General features: G+C 34.6%; 1 protein-coding gene across 2 annotated transcripts in view; it reads left to right on the top strand.

Moving 5' to 3' along the window:
- The window catches only part of CSN4 (COP9 signalosome subunit 4), a 134,027-nt gene that overhangs the window by 80,791 nt on the left and 38,004 nt on the right, over positions 1–15,232 (top strand). For both annotated transcript variants that reach the window (XM_090378110.1, XM_090378109.1), the window contains exons 5-7: positions 5,318–5,471; positions 5,780–5,930; positions 14,335–14,419. In XM_090378110.1, the coding sequence (XP_090234236.1) occupies positions 5,318–5,471; positions 5,780–5,930; positions 14,335–14,419 (390 nt within the window). The remainder of the gene's footprint in view (positions 1–5,317; positions 5,472–5,779; positions 5,931–14,334; positions 14,420–15,232) is intronic.

Genomic DNA, 15,232 nt, shown 5'->3' with positions numbered 1-15,232 from the left:
GGGAGTATTTGAGCTTTGTATTAAGCCATAATATTTCTTTCACTAAAAACACTAACCAGACAGATGAAGCAAAATGGTATTGTAATAATATTACAATACCATATAAATAACCTTACTGCTGGTTTTTATTCACAAAATGAATTGTAACATATTGCAAAACTGTACTGGCATCACAGAGCATTAGCTAATTGTATGCTGCTTTATCTTATAGTGTTTTGTTCTTTATCTACACCATTCCACACATGAAACTCCTAATAACTGTTGTTGAAACTGGTTTCTTTGAATTGTTCATAGAAAATTCTAGAAACTTTTGTTAATTATCACATAGTTAGTAAAAATTCATGAGTAGGTTAAACCTAATTATATGCATATGTTGATTGACACGTCATGAAGATAGTGATAGTAATTTCCCTTTACTGCCACTTGCTTTCCTCCAATCAGTAATGCTCTCTGGCACTTCATAACATTGGTGCAGCATCAAATCAAACTATTTATGCATGGAATCAAACTATTTATTATGCACTTCATGTTACATGCAACGAGCGCTGCTGTTAGTGATGCACTCTTCAAATTAAAGTGTAGGTTGAAGGTCAGGGGTTTTAAAATTTGCATTCACTCTCCGACAGATCTGAAGTGAGTTTTAATTTTCAAAAATTAATTAAAAATATGTGCTTTTAATATAGAGAGCATGGATTTTTCACAGTTATGTTCAGAAAAGATTGAAATTATAGGTGGCATAAAAAAAAAAACCATAATTTTTAATTATTTTTCTTAGACACGGAGGAATTTTGCATTTTCCTGTGTCTAATACAGGGTTAAATCACCCACATGCAATTTCAGGGAAACTTCTCTCATCCTCAAGGTGAATCTAGTGGTTCTCCATTCGGATGGTCTGAAATTCTCCAACATTTCAGACTATCCAAAGTTACCATTTCAGATGGCCAAGATATTCTCATCTGTGATGTGTCAGTTGACAATCTCTTTCACCAGTATAAATAAGTCCCTCCAATCAAGGTTAACAAAAGCAGTAAACCATCCTATTCCTAGAATTCCCAAAATGGTGTTTATTTATGTTGGTTATTTATTTCAGTTACAATGGATTGTAATTCCTTGTTATCTCACCAAATTAATATATTTAAGTAATATGTACAAAACACCCTAGCAGTGTACTCAGTAATTCCAGAATAGCATGGAAATGTCCAGTGCTGTTGCTGGCATATCATCTGCTCCCACACATTTGCATTTGTCCTATCCCATAAAAAGTTAAGTACTCTCTGGAAATCAACATCTTCAGAAGTCTGCCCTAGCCCCACTCTCTCCATTTGTTTTCTCCTACTGTGCAGTATTATAATGAAATAACATCCTGTCTAATTACTGTTATCTTGGGTCCACATCAATTCATTGAAAGACACTTCATTATAAGACAGTTCAGTGCATTACAGTTTGGTGAAAGACAGTTGGTGGCTACAACAATTTGGTGTATCACATGGAGATAAGAAATTAACCAAATCGGTGAAATAAAAGGTTTAGAAAACAGTGGAAATTTTGGTGTCCTAGAAAGGAGAAATACAGAAATTTAAAAAATAATAATAAATAAATATAGTTTTTATCCATTTCTTTTGTATAAAAGGATTCTGCTGATCCTTCTAACAGGCAAGTTGGAAAGTGAGTATGTGCCAATTTCAGCATCACTCTGTCCATATTGTAACACCTTTAATCCAGATAAGATTATTTTGTATTTATTTATTTATTTTATTTTATTTATTTATTTTTTGTGCAAAAATAACTACTGTCCTCCATGCTGAGTCTTTTTGTGTACTATTCCTTAGTCGGGACATTCGAGAACCATCACAGGCCCTGGCGAAAATGCCTCACTGGTGTCAGAGCACTTTCCATGTAGGGGGCTCAGACTCCAATTCCAACTCCCCTAACCTTAAGCTATCCACAGTACTAGCTTGCCACTAACTTCTTTCAATAAAAACTATAGTGCGGGTTGCAAACGGAATGTCATTAGCCAGAAATCATCATTAATGATCTTACTTTTGGTCTGTGGAACAACTCCCCCTCCCCCACAGGTATTTCCTAAAAAATACAACTTACAGAAGTGAAATTAAAGTACAAACAAGGTTCTCTTGTATCCCCATCTTTAGCCTGTCTGTGGTACTTTTGATGTGAAAACATCTTTGGTGGCACCTACTACATTTTCAGACTGAAGCAAAACCAATTGGTAACGAAATTTTCTTATGGAAATGATACAAATGATGCTAACGATGCTAACTCAGTCACTAATTGATTCGGTAGAATAAGCAACAGGTAGTAATATTATGCAAGAATAAAAGCTTTGAAGCCACCAAAGAAGCCTCTTGTGTCAACAAAAGAACAAGTTCAAAAACAGAACCAAAAAAATGCAGAGTTTAATGAAATCTGCTTCTCAAGATTTTGATCAGCATCAACCTTCTAAGTAGCAGGTGTGTACATAAAGCGTTACATCGTTCATAATTTTAGGGGTTGTTAGATTTTAATAGCTGTTCGATTAAACCGTTTAAAAATTGAAACGGTTTTTATTTAAGAACGCAACAAAAAACAATCACTTCTTGCAGTAGTTTTTGGTTATAACGTCATCCTATTCTACAAATGGATTTTGCTAACTATTGAATTGCAAAAATACCAAATCTAATTAAAGTTAACAACCTATAAGAGTATATCGAAGACAGCTAAAACTCCAGCTAAGTGAAAATCGAGAGAATTATGCAAGAATAAAAGCTTTAAAGCCACCAAAGAAGCCTCCCATGTCGACAAAAGAATGAGTTCAAAAACATAGAGAAAGGGGGGGAAATTCAGAGTTTAATAAAATCTGCTTCTCAAGATTTTGATCACATCAACCTTCTACATTGACATCTCATCAAGAAGCTAGACTGTCAACTTTATGAAATTATATTCAAGAACTTCCTGAAGATTTTGATCCAGAAGATTTCAGTTCAAATGAGGATTTTCAATTGATTCCTGAACCGACAGAGTATGCCGCAACAACCAGCTTCAATTGCATCACCAGAAAGAAACAAAATCATGTTTCAGCTCAATCGCTTGTTGTAGACCTACCACAGGTTTCAACAACAGTCGAGCATGAAATCATTTACAAGAAGATCGAACGTGACTCTAACTCCTATAAAGAATTTGAAAAATTTCTGAAAAATACATTTGGAGCTGTTTGTGATCTGTGATCGATTATGGTATAAAATGATGTAAAATTGTGCACTCCAGGAAGTTATCCGTTACTTTTCTTAGAATTTTCAACTGCAAACGTAATGACTATGAAGGCTTGTAATACTTGTCAACTAATATAATATCGGTGTTTAGATACACCATAGACAACTCTTAAAAAACTACAAAGTAGTTGTTGTGGGCATCATTTGCTCTTTCTCATATTGTGCTCTGCCTTCATGACGAGTTGCCATGATAATGCACTACCTCGAATAAGTAACGCTTCACTAATAGAGAAGACTATTGTTACTTATTCTAACAATAGTCTTCTCTATTAGTGAAGCGTTACTTATTCGAGGTAGTGCATTATCATGGCAACTCGTCGTGAAGGCAGAGCACAATATGAGAAAGAGCAAATGATGCCCACAACAACTACTTTGTAGTTTTTTAAGAGTTGTCTATGGTGTATCTAAACACCGATATTATATAGATATTAAACTCTTAATGTATTATGCCTTGTGCATTTAATTATTTTAAATATTGTCAACTAATGTATGGGTAAGTGCGAAAGCATCAATTAACGTAGCTATCTACTAAAATAGTTTGGCATCGTTTTGATTATATCTCATATTGTGGATACCTTCACAAATGGTTGCCATGGTATTGTACTACCTCGAATAAGTAACACTTTGCCAGTGGAGAAGACTACTGTTACTTATCCTCGGTGGATACCACACCCAGGTGGCACCGTTTCAAAGCTTTTGGCTTCTCTTCGGTGGGTGGGCAGGTACCCTGGTGTTGCAATAATGACAACCCAGTTATGAAGTATAACTTCACAATATGAGAGATGCCAGTAGTATAAACTATAAATTATTTAAGGGCAAGAGCCTCATGCTATCCACCAAGAATAAGTAACAGTAGTCTTCTCCATTGGCGAAGTGTTACTTATTCGAGGTAATACAATACCATGGCAACTCGTGAAGGTATTTACAATATGAGATATAATCAAAAACGATGCCAATTTAACTTAACTACTTTGGTAGATAGCTACATTAATTGATGCTTTTGCACTTACCCATACAGTATCATTCTGTCTCGTAGCATGAGGCTCTTGCCCCTTAAATAATTTATAGGTTATACTTCATAACTGAGTTGGAGTTATTGAAACATCTGGGTGGTGGTATCTGCCAAGAATAAGAGTAAGTCTTCTCCATTGGTGAAGTCTTACTTATTCAAGATAGTACAATACCATGGCAATTCGTTGTGAAAGTATTCACAATATGAGATATAATCAAAATGATGCCAATTTAATTTAACTTAACTACGTTGGTAGATAGCTACGTTCATTGATGCTTTCATTACTCATTCTATCTCGTAGCATGAGGCTCTTGCCCTTAAATAATTTATAGTTAATACTTGTCAACCTGTTGGAGACATTTGTGTGGCTGAATGGCTTCATCCTGATAGTCAAACGATATTGTCAGTAGTCATTTACATTTCACCTAACCTAAAGATCAAATATATCATTGAATTCATCCATTTTGTTTTACTTCCTTACACGATTGAAGGAGCTGCACTGCTACAACAATTTTCTCGTGAATCCCAGACCTCCATGCCCTACATCGATAGTTCAGAGTGGCAGTAATTTCACCAGTCTATGAAACTGGCATGTGTGTGTGTGTACGTTTTGTTTCCAGGTGTGTCATAGTATATTTGATTTGAACATTTTTTGCATTCACATATTCTCGCTTTGTGATAATGACAAATGCAAGTAAATATTTGCTTGGAGTGCCTCATAATATAATGTTTCCTTTTTTTACAGACATTTCAGAACAAAAATTCCTTGTTAATAAGGATTTTAAAGAATATATCTATATAGGGCTTACTGACAGGATTCTGTTCTCATTTCTTAAAAGTTAATGATGAATGTAACTGCTTGATTACAATGCACATGAATTCACTATATACATACAATTGAACATGTTTAGGTGCTGATTTAAAAAAAAAAAAAAAACATTAACAAAATTCTTGCACAGATGTTTAATTTTGGTATTTTAAGTTATTTGTTCATTTAAAAATCAAAAATTTTTAAAATTACTTCCATGTAACTTTATAGACAGTATTCAGTTGATTACAAGTTGGAAACATATCTGAAGATTGCCCGACTATATCTGGAAGATGATGATCCAGTTCAAGCAGAAGCATTTATCAATAGAGCTTCCTTGCTTCAAGCAGAATCCAAGAATGAGCAGCTGCAGATATACTATAAGGTAGTCATAAAAATAAATAATTTCACTTTTTTTTAAATTTGTAGTGTGTGTGTATATTAGATGGAATAAGGGATTATAAATCCAAAATTAAAAGTCTGTCAAACATATAACACTAATATTCTTTGTGGGTCAAGAACCATGCTGTACACTTGATGGTGAGTGTTGGATGTTTGAGTAGCTAATAACATTAATTTGATCATATGTCACTGATTTATTTTTGGAGCGTTGGAACTAATATTAATTCTAAGTATAATTTTTAATTAAAATATTTATGCCTTCATAATTTTATTTGGTTTTATTTGAAACAGGTATGCTATGCTAGAGTTTTAGATTACAGAAGGAAGTTTATAGAAGCAGCTCAGCGATACAATGAATTATCTTATCGCACTATTATCAGTGAAGTTGAACGAATGACAGCACTGAGAAATGCTCTCATTTGTACTATTCTGGCTTCTGCTGGTAAGTTTCTGATGAACAGGAATATACAATTATCTAATTGTATCAATTTGCATTTTAACAAAATACGGGCAGTCCTCACTTTGCACTGTAGTGCGGGACCATAAAATTGACCATGCAAAGTGATCTAATAATCAATGGTAAAAATTACGATTGTTTCCGTGACCTTTAAAAATTTTTGTCAAAACATTAAAAACTTTGCATGGTTAATTAAAAACATTTGAGAATTAACATTTTATTTCTTTGTAAAAAACTTATCAAGAGTAGTTTGAACAGTGCTTGCCTTCTTCTCGTCATCTAACTTACGATACAGAGCGAGCATCTTTTCTATGCCTTGGCAAATTGTCAAACTCCTTTATAAGTTTGGATCAGCTTTCAATGTCGTGAAATATCTCTGAGAGTTCCTTTAATGTGAAGGTTTTTGCCAGCATCACTTCCTCTGGGACATCTTCATCCTTTTTGTCACAACCACTTTCTTCATTTATGTCTAAGTTCACCTTCACCATTCCTCTGGCTGCATATCTAGAGTCTCTCAAACGGTGGCAGTGTCAACATTCCCACAGTCAGCTATTTCTTCTGTAACTCCATTTACATTTGATTCGAATCCTGCAAAGTTATTTGCACAGTGCGGTAAAAGTTTCTGCCATACTGCACATACATATTACTCCCTGTTACTTACTGTCATGATACTTGAATATTTTTAATCGCATGCTTTGTCGTATTTCTTCCAAAACTAAGCTAAAGAAATTGTATGATCTCCAGTTGTAGCATCAATAGCCTATCCAAAAATCTGTCTAATAGGCTTTAAAGGTTGAAATAACTCCTTGATCCATTAGTTGAATTAATGAAGTTGTGTTTGGTGGTAAAAAAACTAATTTTCACATTTCCATTCAAGTTTCCAAGATAATCAGCATTATCCAACAGTTGTAGTGCTTTAAAAGTTAAATTAAATCTGACCAATTTGATTGGATACTATGATGTGGTCACAAAGGAACTGGATGCAGGGAATAACTTTGATATCATATATTTGGATCTTAGAAAGGCTTTTGATACTATTGCACATGGAAGACTGCTGAAATTGGAGCAGTGTGGCATTGGAGGCAAATTGCTGCTATGGATAAAGGGATGGTTGAGTGGGAGAAGACAGAGAATGGTAATCAATGGACACTGCTCATCGTGGACTAATGTATTAGTGGAGTCCCTCAGAGTTCAGTGTTGGGTCCATTGTTGTTTTCTGTATTTAAAAATGATATTGATGATGGTATATCAAGATTAATGTCCAAGTTTGCAGACGATACGAAGGCTGGCAGGGTTGTTAAGGACACTAATGACAGTACACTGCTGAAACAGGATCTAGAAAAGTTGAGCAGATGGGCTGAGAGGTGGCAAATGAAGTTTAACATTGACAAATGTAAAGTACTACATATGGGAAGCAGTAACCTCAGAGTAACGTATCAACTCTATAATACTACACTGACAGTGGTAGAGAACGAAAAGGACCTGGGGATAATTGTGCAGGCAGATATGAAGCTTTCTGAGCAGTGCAGACAGTCTGCAAGAGTAGCTCATGGTGTCTTGTCAATGATATATAGGAATTTTTCTAGCAGGGATAAGGAGGTGATTATCCCCTTGTATAAGGCAATGGTCAGGCCACGCCTTGAGTACTGTATACAGGTCTGGAGGCCTCATTTTAAGAAGGATGTAGAGCTGTTGGAACAAGTACAGAGAAGGGCAACAAGATTAGTGAATCTAACAAAGGGTTGCTCTTACGAAGAAAGGCTTAAGTTTTACAAATCACAGTGTCTGGAGACTAGGCACCTGCGAGGTGATCTGATTGAGGTGTATAAAGCCTTGAATGGTTTGAGCATGTTCAATGCTGATGGGATTCTTCCTCTTGCTCAGAATAATCACCTGAGAGGGCATAAATTCAAACTGAGGAAAGACAGATGAAGGATAGATGTGCGGAAGTTTGCCTTTAGCCAGTGGGTAGTTGGTTGGTGGAACAGACTTCCATCCTTTGTTGTGGAAGTTGATAGCTAAATAAATTTAAGGCTGAGCTGGACCGGTATTTGGAACGAACGGAGGGGTGAAATCGGAGGGTTTTTTTTTTTTTTTTTTTTCCTTGGCTGATGCTGCATAAGCTTTCTTTCTTGCGTCATATGCCTCTACTAATGCTAAATTATTTTGCCTACAGTCTCTCTCTATCGCTGAACAAAAATACGATTGAAATGTCTTGAAACAATGTTATTGTAACCTATGATTTTTTTAATGCGCTGGGATTCTCAGACTTATAGATAAGATTATGTTTTAATTTAAAGTGCACTGCCTTCTAATAAAAGAGTTAATCTGTCTTTAACTCTTTTATGGCCACTTCTCGATCCTACGTCTTTTGTCGCATAAATTCTTGATGGGGTTGCCTTTCAAAAAAGACCTGTCTCGTGAACATTAAATATTTGATGATCATCATAACCACCTACCTTAAGTAATCCTTGAATCTGGGTGCAAATTTCACAGCAGCATCCTTATCTGCACTAGCAGCTTCACCAGATAGCTTAACATTAACCAATTCATGCCAACTTCTGGAGCGATGAAGCCAGCCTTTATTGGCAGTAAAAGGTTCTTCAGTCTCCTTGTAATTGCCATTTCCTTTCAATGTGCCAACTAACTTCAACACTTTGTCCTGAATGCTAGCAAAATTGATTGGGATTTTTTTTTTATTATTACAGTCTTCAATCCAAAGTTAATATATTGTGGTAAACGCTCTATTTCAACCATAAGTGGCTTTCTGTTCTTAGTGCAATTTAAACTGAAAGATGTTAAAGCGACTTTACCTTGTATTTTATATTCACCGGACTTCTTAAATATGATTCGTACCGTAGCTCCATGCAGGCTTAGGTCTCATCCTATCTTCTCTTTGTTGTCTCCATTTTCAAACCTAATCACGTCCAATTTCACTTCCAATGTTATCACTTTTCATTTCTTTGCTGCACTTTCATCTTTGTTGGCCAATTCCCTCCTCCAATTATCCATTTTTGTAAAATGTCATGTGGATTTATCACTTGGAGACAACACAAATATGTACATGCTTTGCTGTCTGTGTGTGAACTGACACACATAACACAGTGACCAATCAGTGACAGACTTTGAAAGAAGTGATGTGATTGGTCACTGATCATGATGTGCATCTGTTATTTAGTGATTTATGGACTGAAAAGCCAGCAGTGAAGTATTTTGTGCAATTACTCACAGTTAATATACCGTGGTAACTGAAATTTGAACAGTGTTGTTAGGGGACTGGCATTATTTAACTAAACCGTGGTAGCTGAAATTTGTGCATATCAGAACCGTGCAAAGCGAGACCTGCCTGTATTCATTTTGAAATTTTTATATTATATGATAAACAAAAATTCCTTCAACTTTATTGGCAGTTAAAAAAATAATAATAATTTAGATCAAGAAAATCATTTTATCCTCTTGGTTAGAAAAATAAAGTTTTTTTTGGCATTCAGAACGGTAAGTGGCTTCCTTCTTGTATAATGTAACAGTTAGTAAAAATGGTATCACCATAAAAAGGTAATGTGTGATGATTTTTTTTTTTAGACCAACTGTGATACACGGTGGGTGGGGGAAGACTATCAAACAACATAGGAAAGATGGAAGCTGACCTTATGGTTAAAAACATCAGAACCAGAAGTTCAAACATCTTCTGTACAGATGCTGCAGTAATTATTCTCGAATGCAGATTGTTAACCCTTGAGCTGGCATATCAACATATGAAGTGCACTGTTTAATAATCATGAAATACTCAAGAAATAGTTGAATGTTCATTTTGTAATGACATCCTTTATTTTGACATGATGGTTACAATTTTGAACCTTTTTAATTGCAAATATATATTTTTGAATAATTTTTTTTTAAATTAGAAAAACTGCTAGTGCACTTTCTGTAGGGCATGTCCACTCTTCCTTGCTCCCTTTGGCAAATGGCCCACACAAGCAGGTTCAGGTACACTCATGATAAAGTCAAAAAAATAGTCTAAAATTATGTGCTTTGAACATAATCCCTTTATTTTAAAACTATGATGGATATAGGAGTGGGTGTATCAGTAAATGCAAATGTCAATTGAAAGACTAAAGGACTGACATTTTCCATCTTGCCAGCTAATGTCTATCTGAAATTCTGAAACGTACGGTTAAAAATCATACATCTTTAATATGCTTATGGTACAAGTGATTTCGATTAATTTTTTTTTCTTCTCTTCTGCTCAGTGAAATACCTTGTTCTGTAACATTGAAATATTATAATTATAATAGCACACAAGCTTTTATATGAATGTGTTGCCTTTTTCATATAAAATATGAAAAAGGTAACACATTTATTTATGTACTGTATGTAAATGAGGTTTTTCAATTTCGAGCCTTGGGAAATGTGATATAATCAAGTGCTGGCAAACGAATAAGTATATGGAAGGTGTGAAGTGCTTAGAAAGATATATGCAAAAATATATTTCATAGTTGTGTCTTATGTGGCAAATGTTTATTTGAATCTTTTGTCATAGAACATAATCTTCCTCTGAGTTGTTTAGTTCCCAATAATGAAATAGCAAAAAAAAAAAAAAAAAGTTTGTAAAGGAGCAAAAGCAACAAGAATTGTTAGTGAAATTGGACAGACAGTGAAAGAAGAGGTAGTGACGGCATGGAAAAAATGGACCATTTTCAATTGCTGAAAATCAAAGTGATTCCAAGCTATTCCCACTGGTGACCATTCACCAAAAAAAAAAATTAAAATGAAAGTAGGAAGCATATGGGATTTCTATTCAAGTTATAATGCACCTGTTGTAGTAGACTTAAAACAACTGGAGTATCGAGGGTATTAAAAGAAAAGATTGAGTGCTTGGTGATAACAGGCTGTCCTTGTCATCTTTTAATTTGTGTGCTTCAATAAGAGCTTCCTGTGAAAGTGGATGAAAATTTAGTAGAGAGCAGTAAATGTCTACTAAATGTGCTAAAAGGAAAATCTGTAGGTTTAAACAATTTCAGCTGAGACTGAATTTGTTTAAACCTATCTATTGCTGCTTAAGTAAAAAATATTTTGAAACATGTGTATACTACACATAGCTGTCTTTGATTAAATGTGTAATTAGACTGGTAGAACAGTGGCATCCTTTAACAAGTTTACAAGTTTATTTAAAGAAAGGTTAGAAATGGTGTGAAAAGCCACATGAGCACTTTTCAGAGTTAAAAAATTAGCAAACTGTCACTAATGGGTGCCACTATTATCGATGATCCAAAAAAAGTTTTGAAAGATGACAAATAAGTAAACTTCTGAATCACAAACATCTGTTGACAAACACACACACACACACACAGGCCAAGCAAACAATAATTTCAGGTATGTTGTCTTCACTTGTGCAAAGAGTCTGTTCATGTTTTGACTTAGCCATAGGCATTTCTATGGCTAATATACTGTTGTATATTAGCCAACCTGCCAAAGTTGTGAAATGTCTAAAACAAGAGATTCTGTTCTTCTGTTGTAAGTACTTTGAATAAGTAACATATTTATTTTTACCCATTTATCTATTATAGCATTAAAACATCTGTTTGGTTTTAAACTACATTTCAACAATAGCTAAGGTCAGTGACAGGAAATAAGCATTTATTGGCTAGTTTATCAGATTATGGTGGAGGGGGGCACAGTATAAAATATATCCACTTTGTTTTTCAATTTTCCACCCCAGTGTAGTCGTTTAACTGGGTACAAAAAAAAAAAAAAAAAAAAAAGAAGTAGAAGAAGAAGGATTTAAAACAGATTGCCATTCTCCAAGCAGTAAATATGTCTGACACAAAGAAGTTTCTTAATCATTGGGAAAGCTCAGAAACTGTGATGCTTTAAAAGCTTAAAGACATTACCAACTATATATATCAAGCAAACCAAAAGACTTGAATGTTATCAAAAATCTACAAAGAATGGATCAGACACTTAGATCACAAGATGAGCAGAGAAACAGAAAAATTTTGCTGTTTGTGGATAACTGCGCACCTCGTAGCCTGCATGGAATTAGTGTCAAGTACTGCAGCCTGATATCAGATCAGCTCTTTGGCCACTTGATTAAGGTGTAATTTTGAGGAAAAAATATTAAAGAATGCTATTAAACAATATTGTTTCTGTGTAGAATTCCGTTAATAAAAAACTGATCTTCGACTGCATCAAACAACTTAAAGCTGCATTTGTTGTCTTGAATGATGCAACAGATTAATCTTTTCATGCTTCTTCCCCTATTAATCGCAAAGAAATTTTTAAGTAGTGCATTGTCGCCTAAACTTAGGGGAAAATGTTTTTAAAGACCACACCAAAGTGGATGGATGCCTATGTATTTTTGGATATGCATGATGATAGAGGACTGTTGCTGTTGTAATGGAGCCTGAAATTTATAGTAATGAAGAAAAGGATCTTACTGTGTTGGGCAAGTTTCAATGAAGCACAACCATCAGTGATTAGAACTTTTTTTTTCTTTTTTAAGCACAGCCTAATTATGAAAGTGAATCAACCACTATCATGTGATGTCATAATTCTCTTTTAAAACATGCTCTGCCTCTAAAACAGCTCATTTTGGGATTATTTTAAAATCTGAAACCAATTCCTCTGTCTGTTTGGCCATATATATATATACACAGTAAGACCTCCCCCCCCCCCCCGTATCCGCGTGGGATGCGTTCCAAGACCTACCGTGGATGGCTGAAACTGCGGATATAAACGAACACCTGCTGACCCCATATATAACGTGATTTTCTTGACATGCATACGCATAATAAAGTTTAATTGATAAATTAAACACATAGTAAGACATTACCAATATTAAATATGGTAATAATAAAGTACAGCAGACTCTCGATTTACCGGGATTGGATTAACCGGGACACTTCAAGACTCCAAATTTAAAAAAAAAAAAAAAAAAAAAAATCGACCAGAAATCATAAAATTCAAGTAATAACTAAAATAGGTATAAACAGATGTTTTGCAAGTCATAAATAAGCAACAAGAACCGAAGTCATCATTGGGAGATTAGTGTACCTATTACCTTGCAACCCCCGCTGTCTTCACACCTACCACTCAAAACAAAAAAAAAAGAGAGAGAGAGTGTGAGACAGAGACCAAATGTTTAGTTTGATTTAGTGTGTCGTGTTAATTGTTGTGTTCCATCGCACTGCAAAAGGACGAATTTTGTTTCGTTGTTTATGTCAGGGATGTCGGATCGGAATTTTTTTTTTTGTTTGTTTAGAAATCACGAAAATGATGGGCAAACACAAGAGTTGTGCCTTCAAATTAAACAAAAACTTGAAATTATTCAAAAGTTTGAAAACAGTGCATTCGTTAAATCTCTAAAGAACCATTACAATGTTGGTGACCAAACCATACGCGACATCGTAAAATATAAAGGGAAGCATTGTATTGGACAATGTTAAGTTTTTTCATTTTTTTTTCGTGGTTAACTGCAGGTAACTAAATCAGTGGATACGGGGGCACAACTGTGTGTGTGTGTGTATATATATCTAAATATGTACACATATACATAGATCCTATATATACATACACATTACTGTACACACACATAGTTTACAAATTTAATTTACTACACCATACAATCAATGCAAAATGTACGATCATCACTTTCTTCTTTAATGCTGTAGTACATATTATAAATTAGACAATACTCTATCATATTTTATGTGTTGTTTTGCTGATTTTATTAACTATTAATATAACAACCATTTTTTCTCTTTCCTGTTTGGTCAACTATAAAGCGCTCTGACTACTATACTGTCAAGATAATGAATACATTAAAAAGTGTCAAATTTTAAATTGTGTATTGCTTTCTTTCAAACATTTCCATAGTATCATAGAGGGCTCACATATGCCATCTAGTGGGTTAAATGTATAATGTTTAACTAAACAATTCTTGTCCTACTGTATACACATTCTCTGCAATAGTATAGTGCAGTCACATCTTGACCACTCATTTGAACATTTCCTGCCTGTGGTAGGATGCCATGTAATAGGACACGGATTGTCCTATCTTTACTCTAAATTTCAGAATGAAGACTACTTTATTAAACTTGACTTAGTAAAGTTAATATAGCCTCAGATGCTGATGTGCCATAAAACCACTAAACAAACAAACAAACAAAGCTTTACTAAACTCAGAAATAATGCATGTCCTCACATGCCAAATGTATTGTGTCATATAAGTAACTTATAATAATTGTTATAACAAAATATAGTAATTGTGTAGTATATAATAGGGTTGGAAGAAGAAAATGCTTTAATAAGCCAATTTCTTTTCTGCTAACCTGATTAATAGGTTTATCTTTTCTTGTCACTTCCCCATTCCCTTTTCCAAAAAACAAAGGTCAACAGCGGTCACGTATGCTAGCTACACTTTTTAAAGATGAGAGATGTCAGCAATTGCCTGCATATGGAATTCTGGAGAAAATGTAAGAACAGTGTAATTTTGTTAATTATACCATATTTAACTCCGAAATCTTAGCATCTTGCTGTTGCACAATGATTAATTATTAATATTCAATTCATGTTCCTTAAAATAAAACCATATTTGTTTTTCAATTTTCAAAGCTTTTGTCATCCTTGTGCATTTTTAAGACATGCATTGTTTAATGTTTAACTCTTATAATACATAATCAATAGTTAGCAGTCACAGTATATATGTGTATGTGTTTATCCAATGTAGGGGTTTCGGGTCAAAATTGGCGCTTCCGTAGCCAGGTGGGAAGGAGCAGCAGTGCATAGCACACGCTTCTTGATTAGACCGGGATTCGAGCCTGTCACCACCAAATACGGAAGATGCGGAAAGTTCAGGGAATGACCACCGCATATCCTGGAGCAATATGGCCTTAGTTGCTAATGCTCCTGAAAACCAAAATAACAACAACCTGGTCAATATAATTCATCCATCTCAAGAGCCTCGTGTGGGGCCTCAGAATCCATACAGCCTTCTGATATTCAGATGTGTTGAGGGCAGCAATGTTTTAAATGAAAGGGAAGCAATATGGGGGAAACAAAGTCTCATACCTTCAAAGGACATATTAAGGTAATAAACATCATAAGAACGCTTAGTCTAAATTGTGTGTATAGTAAATTTCAGGAGTGTTGTTTGCCATGAAATGAGCAAGTTTGAACTCCTGGTTAGGATGACTAATGCTATTGCAATAGAACTAACAGAAACTTGGTACCATCCAGAAGTAAAAGGTGATGAGTTTTGCAATGGCATTTATAATGTGATTAGGAAA

The sequence above is a fragment of the Mastigoproctus giganteus genome, chromosome 7, assembly GCF_048544385.1.
Source record: "Mastigoproctus giganteus isolate SK-2022 chromosome 7, ASM4854438v1, whole genome shotgun sequence".
Classification (NCBI taxonomy): Eukaryota; Metazoa; Arthropoda; class Arachnida; order Uropygi; family Thelyphonidae; genus Mastigoproctus; species Mastigoproctus giganteus.
The sequence above is the reverse complement of the archived record's forward strand: the minus strand, read 5'-3'. Positions and strand labels throughout refer to the sequence as shown.